General features: G+C 42.7%; 1 protein-coding gene across 1 annotated transcript; it reads left to right on the top strand.

The window, feature by feature from the left end:
• The first annotated feature begins 4,016 nt into the window (after nt 1–4,016).
• On the top strand, nt 4,017–10,136 carry ZNF593 (zinc finger protein 593). Its single transcript, XM_048500484.1, has 3 exons — nt 4,017–4,266; nt 6,882–6,944; nt 9,655–10,136. The coding sequence occupies exons 1-3, from the start codon at nt 4,070–4,072 to the stop codon at nt 9,785–9,787; spliced, it is 393 nt and encodes a 130-aa protein (XP_048356441.1). The 5' UTR covers nt 4,017–4,069; the 3' UTR covers nt 9,788–10,136.
• Nucleotides 10,137–11,469: the final 1,333 nt, after the last annotated feature.

Below are 11,469 nucleotides of genomic sequence, written 5' to 3'. Positions count from 1 at the left end.
CCTGTAACAGATCCCTCACAAGAATGGGCCTTGGAACGTGGTATCTCAGCAACAGACTCAAAATAGCACCTGGCAGCTAAATTATTTCTTAGGGGTGGATGGCCTTGCAGACCCACATCTTCAGGGATTTAGTTTCTGTCTGAGACTGAAAGTTTTTAGGGTGGTTTTTTAAAATGTTTGCTTTGTACAAATTGCTAGCAAGAAGGGTTAATTATTTGCTTCCTCTTATCTCTAGGACATGGTTCTGTCTGATTCACTTTCAAAACATGGTGTAGCTGTGAGAAAGAAGAAAAGGGGGATATTTTCACTGGCCGCTTAGCCCTTTTCCACTCATCTAATGACAGAGGCATGTCTGCTGCCTTTACATGCCTGTATATATTATTAATTGCCAAGCCCTGTTCAGTAATGTGATCTCAAGGAGTGAATTGGCAGGAAACAGTTGCTTTCGCCTGCTCTTACAGTCACATCTAAATGCAGAGATCCATTTTTGCTACACCTGATGCTGCCAATATCACCCCACCGTGTGCTTAGTTACTCCAGAACTTAGTTACTTCAGGAATGGCAATCCTCCAGAGGCATACTGGCAGAAAATGGCACCTGAGGCAAGACCGGAGCGCCGCCCCCCCATGGAGCCTGGGGCAAGGCCTGATTTTTCTGGGGGGCCCCCACCTGACTCCACTTACGGCCTCCCTGTCAGCTGTGGGGGCTGTCCTCGAGCCTCAGCATTCCCCCCTGGGGCCGAGGGCAGAGACAAGCATTCCTACTGCCTTGCCCCTGCCGGGGGGGGGGGGGATTTTTCACCCCACCCCACGTGACTGAATGGGCTGCACCCGGGGATATGTGACACCCCATGTCCCCATGGCCAGTATGCCTGTGCCTCCAAGCAATGAGGTAATCATTCATAAAAGCAACTTGGTCCTTCTGTCAAAGCAAAAAGCACTAGTGCTCCTTTTGCTTTAAGTGATGAGTGCTCCTTTTGCTTTAAGCCACATTCAGATGTCGCAACACAATGGGATTTGTTTGATCAAACCCTGGTGAGTGGAATGCAGACAATCCACAAAAAACTCATGTTTACTGGTTAGAATCAAACTGCAGGGCTAAGGGGGCAGGTGCTCCAAGAGGTGGAGAGAAAAAAGTGGCAATGGTGGGGAAGGCTTGTTCTGCAGCACGCACACCCCCATTAGGCTGCTGCTAGGAGGTGAGGGGGGAAAAGCCGGAGACCTCAGAGGGAAATTGCAGCCCGTGGGAAGGCAGAAGCTGCAGCTATTAGTCAAGGGAGACTATGGTGAGTGAAGAGAAGGGGGAACTAAAAGTTCCTGATGTCAAGTTCTATGCAGTGGGAGACATAGTCCCCCATAGTCCTTCCTTGACCTCACATCTTCCTTTTCCCCCTGGCCAAGGCATCCGCTGCTCTTCTACTTGAAAGACCCTTTAAATTCCTTGTCTTTCCACCTCCCCACTTCAAGGACTAGAAATTGACAGTGGTCATGGTAGGCTTTGGGCACAGGAGACTTCAAGGAAGGGGGCTAAGGAAACATTATAAACACTCACAGGGGGAGAAGAGTTTTAGGGGCTCCTGGGTTTGCCACAAGTCAGCTATAACTTAACAGCACTTTACACACACAATATAGGGGAGCTGAGTTTTTTCCATGCATCTTTATGTTTTAAATTTGTGGTTTGTTGAAGCTGTTTTGAATCCCACAGCAGGCTGGAATGTCATGCAAATCAGCAAAGGCACCTGGGTTTTAACTTTGCTGGAGGAGTCTAAAGGAAGGGCAAAATCTTGTTCCATAGAAAAATCAGTAGGGTCCCTGCTGAGGCATATGTCACAAAATAGGCAAGAAAAGTAATTCTCCATATGCCCTAGTAGTCTCAAAGGGCTTTCAAACATGCTTTATTGACGTGTGAAACACTGCTGTAATTTTGCACGCTTAGTTCATCTTTCATGCCCAATCATTCTGAAACCCTTTCCAGAGAAATAGTAAAACTGTCCTTCTGGTCAGGCAGTAATATAGAGGCACAGTTGTAGGACAGGAAACAAAGAATAGTGTATCTAATTCAAACTACCGGGGAAATTTAGGTCAGCAGAATCTAATGACCCAAAGTGAAACCTGGCCAGGACACTGGGGTTATCACCCTTGGCTTGCAAAGAGTGCTACAAGATCTTTTGATGACCAGGCCTCAGGGTATACATTTCCTTGGAGAAGGATTAGCTGAACACCAGAAACAACAGTTACAAGGTCAAAAAGTCATCCTTTGCAGCAACTGGACATTAATCAGTGGTGGGCTGCAATTCAGTTTTCCTACGGAATTATGTTCTGCTCGCTTTCATTGCAAAGGATTCCAACAGAATTTCAAGGAAGGATAAAGATCTGAAACGAAGCAGGATGCTCTGTTTCTGAAGGATATAGAAGCTGGGTTAGTCTGGAAAATCAATCAGGCAAAACCATCTTTCCATGTCATCAAATCAAATCACGGTTCTTACAAGCATGCTACTGGTGACTTTTCACAATGGCTTGACTTCCCCACTATCTCCTTGCCAGGAAAAATTGACTTTTCTACAGATTAGCCTGCTGGTTAAACCTAGGAGCATGGCCATTTAAAAACAAAGTGTAAATCCTACTTGTAAATAAAGAATTAATGTGGTCATCAATGGTAACTAAAAATTGCTTCCAGGTAAAAATGTTCTTAAAACAAAAAAGGGTATGGTTTTCTCCCCTCTCCCTGGTCTGTGATGTCTACCAGACTGCAGCCTTCATCTGGATTTTCCCAGCCCCCACCAATAGCATAATCAGTCGACACTGCCTGGGGTGGGTTCAGTTTGGGGACCGTAAAGAATTCAGCACAGATTTGATGCCATAGACTTCATCCTCCAAAGCTGCCATTTCCTTCAAGGGAAGAGATCTCTGTGGTCCTGAAATTGATTGGTAATCCAAAATTCCAACCCTCACCTGGATGATGGCAATTTTAGTTGGGCTCCCAGTATTGACTTGTTTTTAGTAACACAAGCATACAATTATAAATATACAGTAAAACAAACATCAATTACAATGCCTTAAATACTTATAATTAAATACAGTGACACAATTTACTGAAACACAACCTTAATATGATCAGACTTATTTGTCAAGTACATATTAATTTTTCATCTTTAAATTTTTTTAGATTTCTGTGGGACAGGGGAGAAAATACACCTGGAAAGTCAAGTATTGCAATAATAACCTTAATATGTTTGACAGAGTATTTTACTTACATTTACTATCTGCAAAAGTCAGTCTATAAACCTCAAGTAAAACCATTCTCTTCATTAATCATATTAGTAATACAGATACAGTAGAAACCTAAGCATGTAGTCAAAGAGAAAATTCCACTAAATAGAGTGACTTAATTTACTCCCTAATGGACATGTTTAGGATTGAATTTGGAGCCCAACAGTGCAATCCTAAACAGAATTCCACCCATCTAAATCTATTGAGGTCAATGGGCTTCAAACAATAACACCAATATGAATATAACCCATCTCCTTCTCATTCCCATTATATTACTAATCCTTAATACAAACCCAATAGAAGCTTTGAATGGTGGTGTGCAATGGTGAATAACTATTAATAACAGCACATTAAAATCCAGTGCAGACAGCTAGTGTGGTGTAGTACAGTGTGGTGTAGTATAGTGGACTCTAATCTGGAGAACCGGGTTCCATGCCCGCTCCTCAACATGAAGCCTGCTGCGTGACCTTGGGTTAGTTCATTTAGAATTCTCAGCCCAAGTGGAGGCAGACAATGGCAAACCACCTCGAAACATCTGTTGCCTTGTGCCATAAGTCTACTGTCACTTGACAGCACGCGTTCAGGCACGCGCACACAAACATACACACAATCCAATGTACGCGCTATACGGTGATTAACAATAAGGCTCCTACAAAACGATTATACAATTATGGCAAGAACAATAAGATATAAAACAAATAAAAACCCGGGCGGGGGCGCTTTATTATGACGTCACGGAGTCGCGCCCGGAAGAAACAGTCATTCCGTTTCCTTCCTTTCTTCCGTGCAAGGTGCCGGCCATGGCTCCGAGCCGCTGTCGTCGGACGGGCTCCCACAAGACCCATTCTTTGGCCCGCCAGTGGAAGACGAAGCGGCGGCGTTGCGACCTAGACCAAATTCACCAGGACCTGAAGCCGGAGAACGCGGCGAAGCTGCTTCGCCAGGAGCCGGACGCCGACCTGCCCGGAAGCGCCCAGCACTACTGCCTACACTGCGCGTGCGTAAAGGGAATTTGGGGATGGGGGAGATCTGGTTTGATCGGGGAGGACTTCCCGCTTAGTGCAGATGCGATGGAAAAGACGCTGGTGGTGGGTGTTCATAGAAAGGGTCTCCAGCTGTCCCAGCTTCCTACGTTCCCTTCTCTGAGCACTTCCTTTTGCATTGGGGGAAGCGCCGGATGCATGCTGTTAAGCTCTGGTTTGGCAAGGTGATGTCAATTTAGCTCGATTAATCTTTGCTGCCGGTTATGGTGCAGAGGCACCTACACTGATGTTGGGGAGCCGCGTGACAGCGGGACGCCAGTGCAGCCACGTAGCCGAAGGGGGCGTACCTAAGCGCGGGGCTGGCTTTAGTAGGCTTCCCGAGCCCTTTCAACCCAGGAACAATCCCATTTGCTGGTTTGTATTTATACTGGCAAAATCAATGTGCATTCCATTTCACAGGGAAACCTCTCAGCAGGCAGTACAGTTGCACCATGGCTGTGCCATCTACCGCTGTAGTGCAACCCCTCCTCTTAGGATTGCGCTGTTGGAGAGAGTGATGTGTAAACTTTCATCAGCTGTCCAGAGCTGTAATACCCAGCCCCAGTCTACATCATGAGCATAACAACATTGAACTACGTTGTAGGGGTGACAGACTGCTGATTCTCAGCTGTCAGCCTTAAACCTGCAATAACAGTGTAAATTCTTTGAACCACACATACCTCCCCCCCACCCCCAGCAAGAAAAAGATTGCAGAATGAAGGAAGATCATATTGAACAGGTTGTTCTTTTCCTTTTGGCACAGGAAGCATTTTCAGAGCCAAGTTCAATATAGTGCAAATTTAAATTCACATTATTTTCCCATGTATACACATATAATGTACTTTTATCTCTGCTTCTACTGTGGCAGTAGCATGCTGCATCCAGTCCATGAGTTCTCTATTATTTCCTCTAATTGTCATTTTTATTCCTTTAACAAGTTGGCATCCCGAGTAACCAGGAAATCCTGTCCCCAGAAAGGCTTTGATAGTGTTGGGGTTCTTGTATTACAGTGAGCATGTTGGCGTGTGTGTCCGTGAATGCTGATGGACACATGGATAATGTGTACTTTATGGAAAGGAGACTTTTTTTGTTTGAATTTTCTAAGGCCTTTTCATTTTTCAGTGTTTCCTTAGAGATGGAAGGGCGGGAAGAATTTAATCTCTGGTTAGAAAGAGTAGGTAGCTAGGAGCTATTTTAGTTGAATGGCATAGAGAGGTATCATAATGCCAGTCTTAAGGACACTTTCTTGGGAGTGTGTGTGTGTAAAGTGCTATCAAGTTGCAAACAACTTATGGTGACCCCATAGGGTTTTCAAGGCAACAGATATTTGGAGATGGTTTGCCATTACCTGCCTCCACTGGGGCTGAGAGAGGTTCTAAGTATAAGAGAACTGTAACTGGCCTAAGGTCACCCAGCAGGCTTCCTGTGAAGGAGTTGGGAATCAAACCAGATTCTCCAGATTAGCGTCTATCACTTTTAACCACTACACCACACTTGCTGGATTCCTGGGGGTAAGTCCTACTGAATAACATGGCAATTACTTCTGAGAAGACTTGCTTAGGATTGCTCCTATTGTGTGTTAATTGTTGCATACTCAGCCTTACTTTGTTTCATGGGCAACGTGAAAATTCAGCCTGCTCTCGGTCACTTACTACCTCCCTCCCCTGTTTAGAATTTATCTTCAAGGTTTAGCTTAATCAATCCCAATTATCAGCAATCTCCTGTTCGAAAGTTGATTTTTCCAGGACATGTGTTTACCTCGGAATTTATCTCATTAGATGTTTATGCCTGCTTTTCTCCCTCTCTTCTTCCTCACAGCAACTAACCTGTGTGGTAGGTTAGGCCAGTAAGAGTGATGGGTCCAAGGTCAGCTTCCATGGCAGAGTGTGGATTTGAACCTGGGTTGCCTAGGTCCTAGTTCAACATTCTGATCGCTGCACATCTGACAGCACAATCCTTAGCAGAGTTACACTTTACTATAAGAACATTTATTTCAATTGATTTACAAGATTTGACTCTACTTAGGATTGGACTGTGTTTCAGCCAGTGAAGGCTAGTTTGTTGATCTTTGCCTCTCAGCTTTGATTAGGAACAAGCTATGGAATCCTGACTGATGTCTCCCTTCCCTGCAATAAATTTCCCCGTCCTATCTTAACTTAGGCTGAGAGATATTGATGCTAGCCTTAACCATGGCCCCTGGTAACCATCTTCAAGCTTTTGTTTCAGATCCTGGCTGACAAATTCTGGTTTATCAGGAGACCTGATTAGCATTAGCTGTCTGTCCTTAAAGTTGGTACCAATGTATTCCTGACTGACTCCCAGTTTCATAATCATGATATTGGAGCTCTTATGTCTGCACCAGCAATGTTGGCACATGTTGTGTTTGAATTGATTTAAGAGGAACCAACTTGTCAGTCTGTTGTCTGTGATGTGCAGTGGCTCTCTTTACACATGTATGTCTTCATTTTAATAACAAATGAGCATGGAACGAATGAACAGAGCATGTCTTAACTACTACGGTAAACTTAGCATTTTACGGTTGCCATTTGTCAATTCAAAATGTTCTTTTTTTCCCTTTCTCTTCTAACAGGCGATACTTTGTCGATTTGAAAAGCATGAAGGATCACTTTAAATCTAAGGTTCACAAAAGAAGGTACTATTAATTCTCCAAATTGTTGAGCATGGCCACAGAGATAATTTCTCCAGGAAATTGTGATTGTCTGTGCATTTGAAATGAGAATGAGAACCAGTGAAAGATTTAGGGGGTGTCCCATGTTTTTACTGAACACTCTATTTGTAGAAGGTGGTTTCAGCACCCACTTGATTGAGGCTCACCCACTATGTTCTTGCAATCTTTTGAGAGGTTTCAGCCTACCATTTGTGAATTACAGGCAACTTCCTGTATAACTGAGGGAGAAAACTATATAATTATGAAAATATTAGTACCTTAGAGATTTTTTTTTCCTTTTTAATCCATCATAAGCTTTTATGAATGAATAACGAAGTTGGGAAGTTGTAACAAAGAGAGGCCAGCACTCCCTTCCCACTGTTCAGCCTTTAATATAAATGCATGATTAGACTGATGGATGTACTATTAACGCATCTGATGAAGTGAGCTCTAACTCACAAACGCTTATGCTGAAATGATATGTAGTATAGTCCCTAAGGTGCTACTGGACACCTACTTTATTTTTAATTTTTTTAGATTTCTAAGTTGCCCGTTCCCACTTTGTTTTACCCATCTGGAATTACACAAATATTAGTGTTACAAAGCACTTATATACATTACCTCAACAATTGTTACAAGAACCCTGTAAGGATTATCCCATTACAGAGGGAACCTAAATCCGTCAAGGAATTTTATGGCCGAGCTGAGAATTGAACAGAGGACCTTTGAGTGTACATAGATTCCCCAAATCATTACAGTGCACCAGCTTGACCATCTGTTTGGTGGCTGCCTTAGCTGTCTTTGGCAGTGCCAAGTTGTGGCTCTTTTAGCCTGAGTAGAATCCAATTTAGCCTCCCCTTATCTGTTTTTAGTTAGTCTAGATCTCCTCATCTTACCTTTTGTAAATAATAATTCTTCTTAAGAATTGTTACTTGCTTGCAGCTCCTACCACATAGTTGGTGGCATGGCTAAATTCAGATGTTTCTTCAGATTTTGCAGCAATCTCCAGCATGGTACACACCATTGTGTTTCATGATGCCCACTTTGTTGTTTATTTAAACATTATTTTATGCTGATTCTCTGGGAACCTGGCGGAGGTAGCGTACAAAATATAATACAAAATTCAAAGTATTAACTAAGACCTGACATTAAAAGCTCTATATAAAATCAGAGAACATTGAACAGCTTAATATATTGGTTTCAGACGAAAATAATCACACCCTTAATTAAAAGTCTGAGTGAACATGAACGTTTTGGCTTGGCATCTAAAAGCAACATAGGGTCTTGTGTCTTGAGGATAAACCCTTGGATGGAATAGAAAAAAAGCGAACTCTAGGTTACCCCTTAGTGGCTGGCATGACTTTCAGAACACTGCACTCATCCCAAATAGGCATATCACATCTGTACATCCTCAGTTGGCCATTGGCAAGGATTATCTCGTTCGTCTGGGTTTGACAGCCTCTCTCTGTTGCCATTCAGGAAGCAAACTGTTCAAATGACTCCAGCCATTAACTCAGTTGCAGTTTTCCTTGGACTAATTGGAGCAGGAGCTACTTCAGAAAACTCATGAAAGCATTGCCTTTATTTCTGCAGAGAGCATCCTTTCAGAAATAGCCACCTTTGTTGTGGGATGACCTATTGCCCCTGTTGGTGTTTTGTGGAACCTCCCAACACTTTTATTGGTTGAATGTTCTATGATAGTGCCAGCTGCACTTTCTCGAAATTCCACAAGTGGCTCCTGCTGTATAGTTGGTTCCTTTTTTTTTCTTCATCCACCCATTATTATTTCTGAAACTGAAAATCAGAGTGGTGATAATGACCATGTTGATATCCCCTGGATTTAATTATTATGCATTTGGGGTAATCTTGAGGAAGTAGTTAATAACCGGTGATATAACTGCACTAGTTAAAATATCTAAGTAAATTTAGACCAAACAGAGTTTAGACAACGTATACAGGTTTTTTAATAAACTTATGAGTCTTTGCTTAGCACCCTCCCAAAGACCATGCTTATGAGTCTTTGCTTAGTACCCTCCCATATCCATTTTATTAAAGGTAAAGCCAGAAAACTTTAGATTTTAGGTCATAGAAATTGTTGATCATTTTCTGTTCACTGTATAATGTTTATATGAATAGGAAAGTTGGTATTAGTGGTTGTAATGGAGTGCTTGGTTGGACCTTTATTCAAAATAGCTGTACCAACTTCCCTGGACCTCATATTAATAAATATTTTCTTTTTTAAAATAAAAAAGATCCATCAGGCTAGACACAACGCCTATTTAATAAACTTATTATGAGGGTGCTTCAGGGTTTATAAGAAATAATATAGTCCCTTTATTGCAAGACCGCTCAGTTGTTGGACTGGATTTTTAAAAAAGAAATCTTGCTTGGGACTTACAAATATACCCCAAAATTACGAATTCTTGTACACAGCTTTGCTTTTCATTTCTCTGTTGAGTGCTACCCCCTCATTTGTATGTTTGGATTACATGGCAAGTGGCAGTTACCGGTAATCCCAGCAGGACACGGAAAGAGAGATTGTATGGAATAGGAAACGTGGTTAATTTCCTGTCCTCCAAATGTGGTTTGAGAAACTGAGTAATAATGCAGAAGTCAAAGCAGAGGGGGAGTCCTATGAATTTTAAAGTAGCTCAATAGCTTTGATGTAGCTGACCAAGGTCTCTTCTTTGCCTAGGCTGAAGCAGCTGAGGGAGGAGCCATACACTCAGGAGGAGGCCGAGAGAGCCGCTGGGATGGGATCCTATGTCCCTCCCAAAACAGTTGAAGTTCACACGCAACCTCTCAATGAGATGGAGGACTCCAGCTGAGAATGGTGGCAGCGTCAGCAGGACCAAATGAAGCTTTCCCACTTGAAAATCCTTAAGACAATAGGAGTGTTGTGGGAGAGGATAGTGGCATTGAGCCATAAACTCCAGCAAAGAGGAGAGCCTCATCTCCTGTGCTTCCTTCTTGTGGGAAAGACCTTTGTGGCTGGTTCTCTTTGGTGGTTATCAGAGTTCAGCAGGAAGTCTTGAGAGAGAGCATCCGATGAACCTCATTATGTCACTAATTGCTTCTCATACAAAATCAGCTATTGTGTGGGGGTAGCTTGCTCAGCATGTGACCTTTTCCATCTCTTTCATGAGTCCTTTTAATAAAAGCTGCCTGTTGGCTAAACTTGGGCTTTGCTGATTTGATTGAACACACTAATGGACTCTTTTGAGGATGAGCAAGTGAGTGGCTACGCCATGCCCAGCCATCCTCTGTTGGGAATGGGTCGCTTATCAGTTGTCCTTGTTGTGCATTCAGAATGACACGTACTTGTTAAAATCCCCCACTTGGTCTGTTGTGTTTTTAAAAATTATAAAAAAGCGCTTCTAGCAATCTTTAATTACCCTTATTGTGTGTCTAGAGTGGGATAGATTGTGTGCATTAAACAAACTTCTGTTCGTGCTCTCAAGTCAGTTAGCTGGATTAGAGGGTGGGGATAACAAAGCTTTTAAGACAAAAATATTTTGGAATATAATTCCTGATTTCCATATTGAGACTGAAATGTATGTGTGGATTAATTTGCAGCTCGGTAGGTCTCATGGAAGCATCCGAACAATGGCTATACCCCTGCAAGGTAGCCAGTCTGTCACTTCCAAGTGTATGATGTATCTTGCGTGCCTGTTGAATGGGGGAACTGCTGTTTGATTTCATAGATGCCATGAATGGCACACTGGGAATAGAACAAATTCTTTGGCAGTGCTGGTCATACATATCCCTCCATTTGGCTGTGAACGTCTGCTGAACGAAGCACTTCATTGTAATGATTCAGCAGAGGCTAAGCCTCTTTATGAAGGCCTTTGGGGGGAGGCAGATAAACAGCCCATTCCTAGCTGCTCAGAAATGAATTCTGGTGTGATCAGTCAGGTTTCCCCCAAGGGAGGTGTGCACAGAATCACAGCCTCATCAATCCAGCTGTCTCTCTTGAATTTAGGTCAAAGAAGCTAAAATTCTACTTGGCCAAGGATTATGCCTCTGATCACAGAATCTGATGCATGCCTGTAAACCCTCTTCATGCCCTTAACCATCTAGCTGTCTTGGTTATGGATAGTTTTCTTTCAAAGGGGAAGACCATTGCTGATAATATGCACTTAGATTGAGTTTCTGGTGCCCAAAACGTGAGAACCCCTCACTCTGAATGCACATGCGATTTGCCAATATCATACTATCCCATTCTTCTTTTAAAAGCTGAACATGGATCTTTTCAGGGGGAGGATAGACATTACAGCCAAAGACTTTGCAGTGCAGTAACGCCATACTAAATTGAGACTATTGCTGTAGCTTATGCCAATTTTTAAGCAGAACAGGCTCCCTTATTTCTGTCTCGTTCTACTTTCTAAAAATTCTGGGTGCAGTTGGCCAAAATATAGCATTTTTAAGTAGGATTTTTTAAGCAGTGATATCCAACTGATTTTAAAATCTTTTAAATAGGACATTTTTTAAAAGCAGTGCTGTATCAGCC

This window comes from Sphaerodactylus townsendi, linkage group LG06 (genome assembly GCF_021028975.2).
Source record: "Sphaerodactylus townsendi isolate TG3544 linkage group LG06, MPM_Stown_v2.3, whole genome shotgun sequence".
NCBI classification, from domain to species: Eukaryota; Metazoa; Chordata; class Lepidosauria; order Squamata; family Sphaerodactylidae; genus Sphaerodactylus; species Sphaerodactylus townsendi.
This window is presented reverse-complemented; position numbering and strand designations above follow the sequence as displayed.